Here is a 15,087-nt window from a genome sequence, read left to right as displayed (position 1 = left end):
AATTGAACCTAGACTCTGCTCTGTGATGTGAGCATTGTAACCACTAGATCAGTCACCTCCAGAAATTTAAATTTAGCTCCTGTAACTGTGATGCTGATAAAGAATGAAAAAAAAGCCACAAAATACTAATTTTTCAAAATTGAGCAAGCAAGTGTGTATTATTATAAATACAGTTATGTATCAACCCAGTTCTGACACATGCGCTCCATGGTCAGATCACAGATTCTGCGATTCTCCCCATGGTTGGAGTTCTGAGTCAAGTGGTCCAGTTGGGGGGGGATCCCTAACTTTTCAGTATGCTTGCATATATGGGGTCTAGCTCAGTCCATCATCCACATCAGTTTATGCACACACATTGCTGGGTCAGTTCTGTCTCCAGCCCTGTCTTTATGTAAACCAATGGATGCTGCGACCCAGTCCAACCCTGCCCATTGTACACCTGACCCTCACGTAAATCAGCAGGAACTACAGCCTAGTCAGAGCAACCTCCATTAACTACCACTAACCCCACCCCCAGCTCTGAATCCTGTGATTGCCAGTATGTGCAGCAAACTGTTCCATTCTATTCCACATTCCATTCATCTCATACACATCAATGGGCCTTGAAGACTAGCTCAACCCAGCTGACCCCACAATCCATCCCAAACTCATGGTGACAGGTGCTAGCCAGGCCCACCCTTACTTAGCCTTGGTTCTCATGCTCGCAAGTGGGAGTTGAGTCCATTAAAGAGGTGTCCACACCCAGTCCTGGATTTTGTACTCTCCACGTGACTCTGCAGTCTAACTTGACAGGATTTGCCCCTATTTGCAGAACTTGCCAGCTGATGCTGCAGCAAAGCCCAGCCAGCCTGCACTTACTTTCGCTTATACATGTACCAGGGGATAAAGTTGATTGGCAAAGCCTGGCTCTCCCTCTAATGCAGTTCATATGCAGGCCAAGAGAATCAAGATGGCGGAATAGGGTATGGACACGTTTAAACGGACAGAAAAACATTTGATCAGGATGAAGCAGAGGGGACATATTTCAGGAAATAGGAAAGGACAGAACAACAGCAGAGGAATACCTGGAGACTGACAGACACAGGAAAGCAACGGGCACAGCAGTGTGGTGTTGCAGTGACTGATACTCCAGCAGCATTCAGCTAATGGAAATCTGAACATCCCCAAGAGCCAGAACTCCACCAGCAACCAGGTGGGAAGGGACTTGCACTGGGAGCTTGGGAGGTAAACCCAGACAAAGAACTGTCCGTCTTGCTGGTGCGTTTGGTTTGACCAGGAGCAGAGACAGTAGCAGCAGTTCTTAGATGGGTAGTGTGAGAACAGCATGGATTTCATGGCCTAGTCAGCCCCCTAGAGCTGAATTGGACACCATTTTGCATAAGGAGGAAATGCAAGGGAAAGGACTGAGCTGGGAGTGAACTCATTTCTAACTCAGTGAACTGCAACAACGTGGCATTCTACAGGTCCCACCCAGGGCAGATCTGGGTAGCCCTCAGATCTGACAGCCAGCAAATCAGGAACTATAGTGGTGGTATGTCAGGCGCCATTTTGTACAGTGTGGCAATAGCTTTGGGACTGCAGGGGACAGCAGTGAACTGTGCATGTACTGAGCTCGGGGGAACTTGCTGAGTTCACTGGATTGCACTGGTCCCGCAGGAAAATAATACTGGCTGTGGGATCATACCAGTCAAAATAGGTCCGTGTGGCACCCAGACCTAACGTCCCACAGGTTCCAACAAGTTCAGCGCCACCAACAACCTAATTATATAGGACACCCGGTGTCTCTCTAATCCTGGGACCTGCTCCAACTGGAAGTGGGAGAAAGGTTGCAGAGACAATGGTGCAGCCACAGTATGGTATCACAGGAGGTGAAGAGTGGTGAGCCAGGAGCTGGGGAGCACGGTGGAAATCTGACATAAGAACCCAGACCTGGAACTCACTGGAGGTTGTGGCACAAGTGGCTGTGTTCCACTGGAACCAATGGGTGTTGCAGTCCAGCATGATTCTGCCCACACACTCGGCCCTCACATAAACCAGTGCCTAGTCGCAGTGACCCACAATAACCCCCACCAGGCCCGTTCCCTGCCCTAGTTCCTGTGCTTGCCAGTATGTACAACAGACTAGTCCAGTCTGTTGGGTGCATGGTATGTAGGTACAGTATTGAGTTACTTTGATAATCAGAAACTTTCAGTACTAGAAACAACTCTATTTCTCTATAGCCATACGTTAAGTTGATGCGCAGGTTTCTATATAAGAGAGGTCACTTAGATTCAGTTCTAGTTCTGCCTGTCACTTATATTTCAAAAGGAAAAAAAAAAGCAAATCTAGTATTTTCTGCCTCTCAATTGCGCATTTACATCAGCTATAAACCTAGTCAGTTTTGCTTCTTTTTCCATTTTTGATATCTGTAATGTTGTAATTTTTCTAAGTGAGGTATTACATGTTAAAACATTGAACTTTAGCCTTAGAAGACTTTAAGAACCTAGCTTATTTTTTAACTTACCAGCAATTTAACCGTCACATACTCTATTAGTAATTTCTATGCCAAAGCTTTTGTACAATTATTGAGAATTTTGCTTCAGTAGTCTCCTTTCTGCAGTTTGAATACAGAAATTGTTAAGGTTTTCTTTCTTTCTTTTTTTTTTGTGAAGATGTTTGCTTCACCAATCAGATTGTAAAGTAAAACCTCATACTGAGAGCCACTGGCAGAATTTCCTCTTTTTCTTCTTTATTTCTCTCCTATCATGTTCCCATCATCAGAATTGCTAGCAGTGATAAACTTGACCATAGCACTCTTCTGATTTTACCCTTTCAGGGATTCCCTTTGGTCTAAAGGATAAATTCTAAGGTCTTTTAAAATTATTAAATATCACACCACTTCATCAATATCATGTTTAAATTTCTCTTGCTTCGTAATTCATACTCCTATAAGACTATACTTAGGTTCTTAAATATCTCTGCTTCTCATCCTATTACTTTCTAATCATGTTGTTCTTACCATGACTATTCCTAACCTTTCAGTTGGATGACTTCTGCCAACTCTGTAAGACTCTGATCGTGTTGGACTTTTAGCAAAATACCTTTCTTACTTCCTCATAGTGCTTGAATAGATAGTTATCTTTGCTTCCTTAAAATTTGTTTCCTAAATCTCTCACTACAGCTGCTAGCTTATATTTTTCTATTATTGAGATGTTATTGGCAAGGAAAGAGTGTGAATATGTCAGATTTACAGCGAGATGTTTTGACGTGTGGATTGTGTCAGCGTAAATAAGCTAATTAGCAGTCCTATCTCATAGAGTTACCTCTATATGTGTAGAGTCAGAAAACTTGAAATCTGTGGTTTGAGGAAGTTACAAATACGCAGTATGCTAATATTGACTGTAAATCACCTTGCATGATAGTAGTTGCATAGTAACTACTATAGTATAGTTCTATACTACTATAGATAGTAGTATCATGCAACTAAAAGTTTGTACCATTTTTCTAATGTCCCATTTCCTGCCGCTATAACCATTCTACTCTCGTCTTCTGTGATTTTAACTTTATTGTTTTAAGATTACATATACATGTGAAATTATTCATTATTTGTCTTTCTCTGTGACTTGTTTCACTTAACATGACTTCTAGGTTAATCCATGTTGTTGGCAAATAGCAGAATTTCTTTTGTTTTAAAGGCTGAATAATGTTTATATGAGTGTTTGTATTCTACATTTTCTTTATTGATTTGTCTATTGTAGGATATTTAGGTAGTTTTCTATCTTGGCTAATGAGAGAAATGATTCAGCGTATGTAGAAATACAGATAATCTCTTTGATAATGTGAGTTTTCTTTCCTTTGTATATATACCCAGAAATCGCAATGCTCCCTTATATGGTAGTACTGTTTTTAATGTATTGAAGAACCTTCACACTGCTTTCCATAATGACTGTACTGATTTACATTCCCACCAACAATATGCAAAAAATTCCTCTCTATGCTCCCAGCAATGTTATCTTTTCACTTTTTGATCCCTGAAATCCCAGAAAGTGTGAAGTGATACCTCATTGTGTATCTCATTTGCAGTTCCCTGATGTTTAGTTACAGTAAACGCCACCACAGATACCTGTTGCTTTTTATATATCTTCTCTTTGAAAATATTGAGGTCCTTTGTCCATCTTTTAGTAAAAGTATTTTGTGTCTATTCCATTTTATTTGCTGCTTGTATGTGCTAGATATTGATTAATATCTAATATTGGATATGTTATTTGAAAGTATTTCTCTCATTCTGTAGGTTACCATTTCATTTTGTTGACTTTTTTTGTTGCTATGCAGAAACCTTGTAGTTTGATATATTCCTACTCGTTTCTTTTTGCTTATATTGATTGGGAATAACAATTTATATTTTACTCATATCTATATGGCTTTTTCCTGTTATACTTTGATAGGTTTGTCTTTTTCTTTTTGATTGTTTTTCCACACTTGTATCATTTGAATGGTCTTTGTATATTTTTAACCATAGCATTAAATAAAGTAACATATTACTAGAATAATGCTTTGGTAGGAAGTAATTGCTTAAGAAATGTTATACCAAGCATAAAATATTTCACGTCTGTATTATAGTCGAGTAACACTTGTTGACATGTTAAATTGGTAAACAACTTTCTATAAAGAGTCACAATATTGATTAGTATAGCTATCCAAGCAGATAATCAATTTCAGAGGTAATCAAAATCTGTAAATGTGTGTAGATACAGAATATATCATTGCATAGACTAGGTGAAAAACTGAGTATAGTTATAAATGTGTAGGAAACCAAAATATGGAATTATAGAGTCAGGACCTCATGAACTTGAAAGAAAACTTAGGGATCATCTAATTTTACCTGCCTTTATTCAGCCTATGAATGATCATAGTGATTGTTAATGTTTGTATGTTTTGTAAATTACAAGCTGTTTCTGTGTCACTTGATATTCAATAGGTAGGTAAGCAGAACTGATATGATTTCGTGATTGTTCTTAAGATGGACTTAAACGTATAGTTATTTTTATCTGTTGACTAATGCTATTTGGTAGCAAAATAATATATTGTATCTTCCATGTAATATATAATGATGGAAGCTATCATACAAACTAAAGCCAGTAAATGCATAGCAGTTAAAACAGTTTTAATGGTTAACTGTATTAGCCTTAGAAATAAGTTCATTACATTTATCCCTTGAACAATCGAGTATTGTCTGACATCCCACTGGGGTAGAATATTCTTTGGGATGAAATTAGAATGAATAGAACAGAAGCCAGCATGTTGGCTCAACTCACTATTCTCCTTGAAAAGCACTGGGATCCCATGTGAGCACCAGTTTATGTCCCAGCTGCTCCACTTCCAGTCTACCTTCCTGCTATTGGCCTAGGAAAACCTTGGAGAGTGGCCCAAAGTCTGAAGACCACACTTGCGTAGGAGACCCAGAAGAAACTCCTGGCTGCTGACTTTGGATCAGTTCAGCTTCAGCAGTTGCACTATTTGATGACTGAACCAGCAGATGGGAGATCTTTCTCTTCTATCTATCTTTTCTCTGTAAATTGGCTTTCCCAGTAAAAATAAATTAATCTTATGAAAAATGAACAGAACAGGGCATGGAAAGACAGTCATATACTCAATTTTATTGCCAAAAAAACTCATTTAATTGAATGTTTTTTAACTTCTCTGTCTGTATTGTATTATGATAAAGGAAGGGTAGTTGGCCCAACTAGGTTCTTCTCTAATTGTTGCTCTTTCTGGGTTCAAAATCATAATCCATTTAATCTGATGAAAATCTTAGCCAATTCAGTTGAAACTTGGTGATGTTTAAATGACAGCAGATGCCACCCTTTGTGAATCCTTCTCCTGTCTTTTTGACAGGTGTTACAGGGACAGTTTGTAGTCATTGAGCCGGTCAAGATAGTAAAGGGACTATCAAAGAAGTCTTTGTGGTATGACTGTACATTTGCTTTGTTTCTCAAGGACATTTAGGGACCTTAACATAGAGCTAAGCTATAGCATTTTGATAACACATTCATGCAGAGCAGTTAGTTCTAGTGAATGTGGACATTCATTCTTTGCACTCAGAACAGTTTTCTGTCTTTGATGAATCGAAATGTAGTTTGAACTTTTATCTTTTTAAAATTATTATTGGTACATAGGTGCAGTTCTAAGAAGATACCCTTTCCTCCTGTGTTCTCTACATCCCTCAAACCCATTTATTCTTTGTTTTTATTTAATTCTTCAAAACATAGTTTAAGTCCACTTTTAATTGGTGATTCACTGCAGCACTCGCCATAATATAGAACATGTAAAAAGTAGAAAGACCACAGGTCAGAGGAGTATAAAAAAGAGATGAAAAGAACAATCTAATCATAAAATGTCCATGCAATTCCTATACATTTTTTGATACTTTATCTTACATAAAATATAAAGTGTTTATTCCTGGTACATCTCAGTGATCACAAAGCTATTTGATGAGTACTTCTAATTATTTGTCCTAGCTCTTTTCCATGTATTATCCTGCCGCAAATATTGATGCTACCATAGAAGTCATAATACACTGGCATCTTCTCTTTGCTGAAGGAATCATAAGGGAAGCATCAGGTTTGTTCCTGCAAAGTAAATCTTTCCATATTTTCTCCCTGAATATCACTTCTGTTGTTTGAAATTGCTGCTACATGCCTTCCCATTTTGTAACAGTTAAAAGGACTAAATATATTTTTTCTAGACCTGAACTGCACTCTAGCATTGTAAACATTAGCCACAAATGGTTGAAATATAAAATTTAACTTATTTAACTGAAATATAAATTTAACTTGTAATTACACATTTAGTTCCTCATTTGCACTAACTGCTTTCCAAGTGACCATAGCCACAACTGTCTGGCTATCAAGTTGCACAGTATAGACATGGTACATTTCTGTGATCCCAGAAAGAGCTATTGTAAGCCATTACTGTATATATGAATGAAAGAACATATCTTTTTAAAAAAGATTTGCTTTACTTGAAAGTCAGGGTTACAGAGAGAGAGGAGGAAATATAGACAGTGGGAGATCTTCCATCTATTGCTTCACTCCCCAAATGACAGCAATGACCATAGCTGAGCTAATCTGAAACTGGAAGCCAGGAACTTCTATTTCACCCATGTGATTGTAGGGTCCTAAGACTTTGGGACATCCTCTACTGCTTTCCCAGCCCATAATCAGGGAGCTGAATTTGAAGTGGAGCAGCCGGAACATGAACTGTCATCCATCTGGGATACGGCATTGCAGATGGAGGCACAGCCTGTTTACCCCATAGCACTGGCCCATTGTCTTTTTCAACTAGAGTTTCATTTTCAGCATTACATTAAACCCAATTTGAAAGCTTCTTGTGTCCATCATGCTCAGTATGTCACTTAAACACCATTTCTACCTTCTAGCTTTCTAAAGCTCTTTTTCTTTGTCACTCTAATACCCCTTTCTCCACTTGTTTAAGGCCATGTAACTGACTCTTCCTTTGTCTGGGTTCTTAAAAACAGGCATTGTGTGAGATTCTGTGCTCAGCTATCTTCCCATATAGACTATAGTACAATGGTGTCATTGATTTCTTTTAGCTTTCACTTTCACTTCAATTTAGATGTCTCCCAGATCTAGCTATATTTCTGTTTTGATAGAATTTTTTCAAAAAGCATTTGCTAGAAATTTTGTATTACATAACCTGTCAAACAATTCTAATTTCATAAACCACAAATAAGATAATTTTAATCCTCTCAAATTTTCTTCTCTGTCTATATCATGCATGCATATATTTGCTTAAGCTTGTACTCTTAAGGTAATGTTGAACTTTACCTTCCCATCTATTCTGTGTGTCTAATGAATCCTTCAGAGAATTCTGTTATTTCTGACTACCTGAGGGTAATGTACTAACCCTCAATTCCTTTCCACCATCATACCTAAATACTCCCTGGTATCAGAAAGAAGTTCACTCTCCTCAATGCTTCCTGGAGATGCAAAATATCCTTGGCATATCTTAGAAGATAAATAGTTTTGCAGAAATCCGCTTGAAGGACCATGAAGAAAAGATCAAGAGATGTCTATGCGAGTTGTTAGCTGTACCAGAGCATCTCTGCAGCACCTGTTTCCCTTACACATTCATGCACAGCTCACCTTGCTGCATAACATCAGCTATAGTATTGAAATAGGCTGCCCTGACTTCAACCCTCCTCAAGTAAAGTCAAAAGTAATCATCAGTTGACTGAATTAAACTTTTGCTATCCTGGTAGAAGAAGATTCTAGATGGAAATTATATTGATATAGAAAACTGAAATTGCATTCCCTTTGAAACAAAAATTTTCTCCAACCTAACATTGGTAGCTCTCAGCAATATTATGCCATATTTTTCTCTATTTTTGGTTTCTGTGCATTCCTGCTACTTATCTTACATTGTAGCCACAGAAATCTGCTTATTCCTTAGCAATAATGTTTAGCTTAGCATGTTCGCAGAACCTGATTTGTCTTTCTGTCTTGAATCTCCAATTTCCAGATTAGAAAATCATTTAAGACCAGCTGAACAGTCAGCCGTCTGTGTTAGACGGCTGTGTTCAGAATTATCACCTTACCTGTGGGATCTTTTCTCAGCCTTTATCATGTGTAGCCTATATTGCAATTTGAATATTTTCCCATAATAAATAATAGAATCATGAAAGCCAAGGACCAAATCTAAATAATCTTTTATCACCCAATAGTGCCTGACAGGTAATGACATTTACAGGATGCCAAGAATCATTTTAGTGAAGTAAATTGTGGTGTCACTAAATGAATATATGAATGAATTAAAACATAAAGAAAAAGAATATAACACTAACTCATTGCTTAAATTAATCACTTGAGTATATAAAGATATTTTGCTACCTTAATAATAGAATATATTGAATTATTTGGTATGAAGTTACCATTACCAAAGGAGTCTCTTTATATACAAATATAGGTATATGTGTGTGTGTGTGTATATATATAGAGAGAGAGTCTGTGTGTATAGTCTGTCTATATGTACCTATTATATATATACTACATTTAAACAGCTGACATTTAAGGCATTACAATGCTAAAGTTCTTTAAAATATAGTTGTACATAGTAAAATTGGATCATATATGGTAGTATAGGACTAGAAATATTTGTGTGTTAAAAAAATATTTTAAAAAAATATTTGTGTGTATTCTGCTTTGAATGGCCATTACATCATTTTACAAAAAGAATATTTGATTATGATCCTGTGTAGGTGGATAGCTCATCTGTGGAAGGGTGATCCTGGACATACAACTTTCTAAATGAAAAAAAAAAATGACCAAAATTTAGGAAATGTTGCTCAGTTTTATGAACTTTTTCTCATTAAATGTCCTTCCATGATTTTTAGGAAAAAAATTTATGGAAAGGGATAAAGCAGAAATTCAATTTTATTTTTCATATACAGTAAAAATAAGGTTTTTATTAAAAAAAAAACAAAAACAAACCAATGTGACCACTTCCTGGGAGTACATAGCTCCATAATTCTAAATACAATTTAAAATAAAATTGAATATTAGCCTGAAAATAAATAGAACGTCACAGGTGTACCTTTCCCTAGGTTGAACAGATTTGTAAAAGCTAGATTTCTTGATATGCAGTAACATTAATATTTTTGAAAATTGGAGTATAATGTTTGAGGAAAAGGTTTGGCCCCAATGTATTCCTAAATCTCATGTTGAGAAAAGCATATTTTTTAGATCACATTTTAATAGAAATAATTTATTAATAATTTAAACCCTCCAGAGTATCTAGGGTTGCTTAAATATTGAGCATGATTAAAATGAATTCCACAAAACTATTACTTACTTAGCAGTATAGAACATAATCATTTAGTTTCTACTCTTTCTCATAATATAGAGTGATAGGCCAATAGGTGCTCCTGGTGTTGTTTAGTTTTATTGTTTTATTCTGTTTCTTGTGTCCTTACCCTTTGTGATAGCCTCTGACTTTGAATAAATGGGTCCATCTGGCTGAAGCGAGGTAGAGATTAAATAAGTAGAAGCTACTCAAAACACTAAGTTACTAAAGACAAAAAATTATGTGCTGGGAGGGAAAAAATTAATAAATTAAGAGGACATCTCATCAAAATATATAATTCTTAACAGCTGAGTACTATTTAGAGGGTTTTAAAAATTTTAATCAGCTTATTGATTTATGATGTCCCTCCATCACATAGTAATCCTACAAGATAGTTCAACTGTTTTCCCAAAATATTATTGCAAAAATCTCTTGGAGGGGCTGGCACCTGGCACAATGGATTAAGCCTCCACCTGTAGTGCTAACATCCCATATGGGTACAGGTTCTTGTCTGAGCTGCCCCACTTCCAATCAAGCTCCCAGCTTATGGCCTGAGAAAGCAGCAGAGAATGGTTCAGGACCTTGGGTACCTGCACCCATGTGGGAGACCCAGAGAAAGGCTCCTGCCTCCAGGCTTTGCATCTGCTCAGCTCTAGCCTTTTTGCATCTGCTCACCTCTGGGCTTTATGACCATTTGGTGAGTGAACCAACCGAAGAAGAAAGTGTTTGCTCTCAGTCTTTTCCCCCACCCCCATAAATCTGCATTTTGAGTACAAAAATAAATTTTTTTTTAAATCATGCTGAAAGCTCTACTCTGAACCTAATAAATGTGTATCTGTGAATGAAATCTGAGAACCTACATTTTGATTCATTCCCTAAGATAGATAGATAAATAGATAGATAGATAGATAGATAGATAGATAGATAGATAGATAGAGCTAAAATCTGAAAATTACTGGAGTGTTTAATTGCCTGATGTGTGATTATATTGCTTTTGCTATCATGTCCTAACGTTTCTGCCTAAATATTTACTGTTTCCAAAAGCTAATTTATATGCTACTTTTCCTGACTTTTTACTCAGTTATTTGCTTCTTCTACTCCTTAGGTATTTTTAAATCTGTATGTCAGGTATTAGTTTTGCTTATTTAAAATTAAATTTTTTTTCCTATTTGTGTGTGACGTTTTCAGAGTGGTGGAAAAACTTGATCACTTGAGTCATTTCACATATTTCTTCAGACTTTGTCTTGTGTTGCCATGATAGAATTGTCAAGCATTCATCAGTACTTCATTACTTGAATAATCTCTCATCTTTCATTACAAATATAATCCCTTTAGTCAGTGAGCTGCAGAAAGATTTATGAGTTTGAAATTTGCTAGAACAATATGCATAGCACAACCCAGTGGCCATATATTTTAATGAGGTATATTGATATTTAAAATTTTTAGACAATTGCCTTTTCAGAAATTAGCATCTGTTATTTTGTGGTATTTGTGTTTCTAAAGCATTTTAAAATTTAAAGCCTTAAAATTAAACATCTTTTAATTTATTTCTTTGAATATCTATTTCCCCAAACTGTGCTTCTTCTGTATCAGTTGACCATGTTTTATTCATCATTGTATCTGTAGCATAATTAGTATTTGTGGAATGGACAAGGGTGAAACATTTGGCTCAGTTGTTAGAATGCTAATTGTGGTACCTACATTTCACCTTAGAGGACCTAGGTTCCATGCCAAGCTCTGGCTCTTGACTCTGGTTTCCTGCTGATGCAGACTCTGGAAAGGCAGCAGTGATAGATGGCTGAAGTAGTTAGACTTCTGCCGCTTACATGGAAGGCCTAGATTGCGTTCCTAGCTCTTAGGTGATGGTTCTTGTCCTGGCTGCTCTACTTCCCATCCAGCTCCCTGCTTGTGTCCTGGGAAATCAGTAGAGTCCTGGGAAAGCCTTGGAACCTATGTGGGAGACCAGGAAGAGGCTCCTGGCTTCAGATGGTCTCAGCTCCAGCCTCTGTGGCCACTTGGATAGTGAACCAGCAAATGGAAGATCTTTCTGTCTCTCCTTTCTGTAAATCTCCCTTTCCAATAAAAATAAAAATAAAAATCTTTAAAAGAAAACTGAAGCTTTTTTTTAAAACTTCTTCAGTCCTACACATATGCTTGCTTACTGCTATACTAAAAATACTTTCTAATGACACATGAATTCTAGAATGACAATCACATGATTGTACAGTTGTTTCATCTTACAAGGCACACAACAGATTCAGTAAAATAACACCACTATCAACAAACAATAGGATTACTGAGAACAATTTAAGATTATTGTTACAGTTCTTTTTATTACAACACACTAGGGAGCTGAGCAAAATTACTATATTTTAAACAGACTTGAACTAGTTACTTTCTGTGTCATTATATCACAAGTAGGACAAATGTTTAGATTATGTGTACTTTTGTCCTTGAAAAAAAGCCCTTTGAAGCTTAAAATTTAATCCTATTGTATGATTCTCGAAGGTAGAATACTCATGAAACACCACTCCAATTGCAGCTGAAGCAAGCTTTAGAAGCATTGGGAGGAACTGGGTAACTTTCCAGCTTTCTAAATTCATCTCTTCTAAACATAATTGTGTTTGAGGTTGTTTTAAATCAGATTCTTCCAAATTGCCATATATGTGTACTTAGAAAGCATTAATGTTTTACTTCAGTTGAACTCTTCTGTGCATTTAATTCGCAATTAGTTAAAGAATTGATTTTGTGAAAGACGTGGCTGACTTTGTAGGAACTGTTTCCTTTAGCATAAGAGTCCCCTTGAATACTGAGAAAAGGCAAAACCTAATCCTTAGGTATTTTTGTTAGTTTTGAAATGTATCAGACCTAAAATTTACTTTGAAAAACTTGCACCTGATGTGAATACATACTTCTAAGAGGTGTTGCATTGAAATAGTACCATCAGAAGTTATGTTGAACAAGACTTCTCTTTGGTAAAAATAAATTCAGGGGAAAATGAAATGGATTGTTACTCTTTAAAATATTGGTTCTTTCAAAACTATAAATAGTGATTATTTTTATATAAAGGTAATGAGTTTTTTAAGTCATTAAAATAATGCAATGCAATAATACATTGCTGAAATGTATTTATCACTTGCTCTATAATAGATGCTATGCTCTGAGATTCATTTCATTTTCTAATTTAATTCTCACAAGACCCTTATTGGATTACTGCTAATGCATATCGTTGCCTCTTATATAAACTGGGAAAAGTGAGTGTTAATTTCAGAAGCAAAAATCATTTTGTAATATTGCTGCTTATTATATATAAATCATTAGCATATTTGTGAAAAGACAGTAGTTTATTAAAAAGAGTTTTTTCTAAATTTCAAGGAGCCAAATTTAGATAAGAATTGTAAACTTGATATTAGTAACGTATCAATTTTAAATTTATACCAAACTATTTGATTGCTTATTAATACTTGAAAATATTACAAACATGGAATTTTGATAACAAACTAAATCTCCATATTTCAGAGTTGTAATATGTGATGATTTACTTTGAGATGTTGAAAATATCTCAACAAAATATATGTAACAGAAGGAAAAGTTATAGAAAATAGTTAAAATACAATTTTGTGTATTTGTTTTTAAAACATTTATTGTTCCTTTTTCATTATGAATAGTATATTATTTAAGGTCGATAAATTAGAAAATACAGTTAGGCAAAAGAAAGGATATCCTTTGTAACTCATTTTCAGAGCCAGCCTCTGCTAATGTTTTCGTTTATACTATTACAGTTGTTTTTCTTGTTGTTACTACTGTTTATACTTGGATTCTCAATACTTTGTCAAGCTTTACTACAATTCCTAGGAAAATATCTTAAACAAATGCTCCATTTTTTTAACGTAATTTATGTATCCTTTTTTTCAGGATTGTACTGTTTATGAAACAGAAAATAAAATTCTTCATGTGGTAAGTATACTTGGATTTATTTTTGTGTTTGCTAGAAGATATTTCTTTCTTTTCCCAGTAATTAAATAAAAGGCTGTTGCTTGCAAAAAAGTCATAAAAATCTATGTGCTTTGGTTTAAGTATATTTGTGAGTGAAATATATGAAAGAATCTAAATGTAACAATTACTTATAATAACTATCTACTATAGCTACTGGAAAAGCATAAATATAATGTTTTAGGATTTCAATATGTGTTGGCATTGGAAAGCAATAAAATTAACAATCTAGAGAAAAGGGAATTTGAAATACGTTTTTATTATCTCTCTGTGACAAAAGACATCAAAGAAATAATTCCCCTCTATCATCCTTGAGATAAAACACTTCATGACGTAGTCAAGATTACAGTGCTCTGAGTGGATGCTTACCAAACGACCTTCTAAATAATAATATGGCAATGAATGTAGAATTAACTCATGATGTTGCATATATTTTATTACTAGAAGTGGAATAGTGATACTCAAATATTTGATTTTCTACAGAAACATCTTTTTGCTTATTAGAAAGCAGTTGACCCCTCTTTTCATAAATCTGTTTCTTGATGGATGCTGATCTGTCACCGTAACTTCTCACCACTCATTTGAGATCACATGATTTCTGCATCTGTTAGGTTCTAGATGAAGAAGATCCATATGCTTGCCAAAGGTCATTTCTAATGTCTTCTACTTCCAGTTTATAAGATTATTTCTACAATGTTGAAATATTTCATAATACAATATCATTGTATGTTTATGAAAGGTAACATTTTTGAACATCTTACCTAAAGAGTGGGGATAAGTATCAATTCAAAATGTCAGCAGAGCAGCGATTCTGTTTCTCTGTTGTTTTCTACTACATGAATGATTCCAAGTAATCCTTTTCTAATCCTCTTCCCTTTATTATGTAGCAATAATACTCTTCAACATTTATGAGGATGATTTCAGGAGTGGAGAATTAATGTACTCCATTCCTAGTTAGTCCAGGAGAGATAATAATTACTGTTTTAACCTACCTATAAAACGCAGAGGGTGGAAGAAAACTAATATTTAAAGTCCATCTGTTCCAAGTATTAGGTTAGGTTCCATAAACACATACGGTTTGACATTTCTGTTTTCCTTTGCTGCTCAAAACATTTAAAATTGTATTTTAATATTTAATAACTTTTTAACATTTTATAATACTTAACTCATGTTGGTATTATGTACATAACAGATATTTTTCTTGAAAACACATTTATATCATATAATATAGGGTTCGTGATCATAATGTAAGGA

At 35.3% G+C, this 15,087-nt stretch overlaps 1 protein-coding gene across 6 annotated transcripts in view; it reads left to right on the top strand.

Annotated features, from left to right (window-relative positions):
* CNKSR2 (connector enhancer of kinase suppressor of Ras 2) overlaps window positions 1-15,087 on the top strand; it is a 232,610-nt gene that overhangs the window by 65,831 nt on the left and 151,692 nt on the right. For all 6 annotated transcript variants that reach the window (XM_041000355.1, XM_041000362.1, XM_041000379.1 and 3 more), the window contains exon 5: window positions 13,756-13,797. In XM_041000355.1, coding sequence (XP_040856289.1) covers window positions 13,756-13,797 — 42 coding nt within the window. The remainder of the gene's footprint in view (window positions 1-13,755; window positions 13,798-15,087) is intronic.

Source organism: Ochotona curzoniae, unplaced genomic scaffold (genome assembly GCF_017591425.1).
Source record: "Ochotona curzoniae isolate NIBS_2020 unplaced genomic scaffold, NIBS_Ocur_1.0 contig_1274, whole genome shotgun sequence".
In the NCBI taxonomy this organism is placed as follows: Eukaryota; Metazoa; Chordata; class Mammalia; order Lagomorpha; family Ochotonidae; genus Ochotona; species Ochotona curzoniae.
This window is presented reverse-complemented; position numbering and strand designations above follow the sequence as displayed.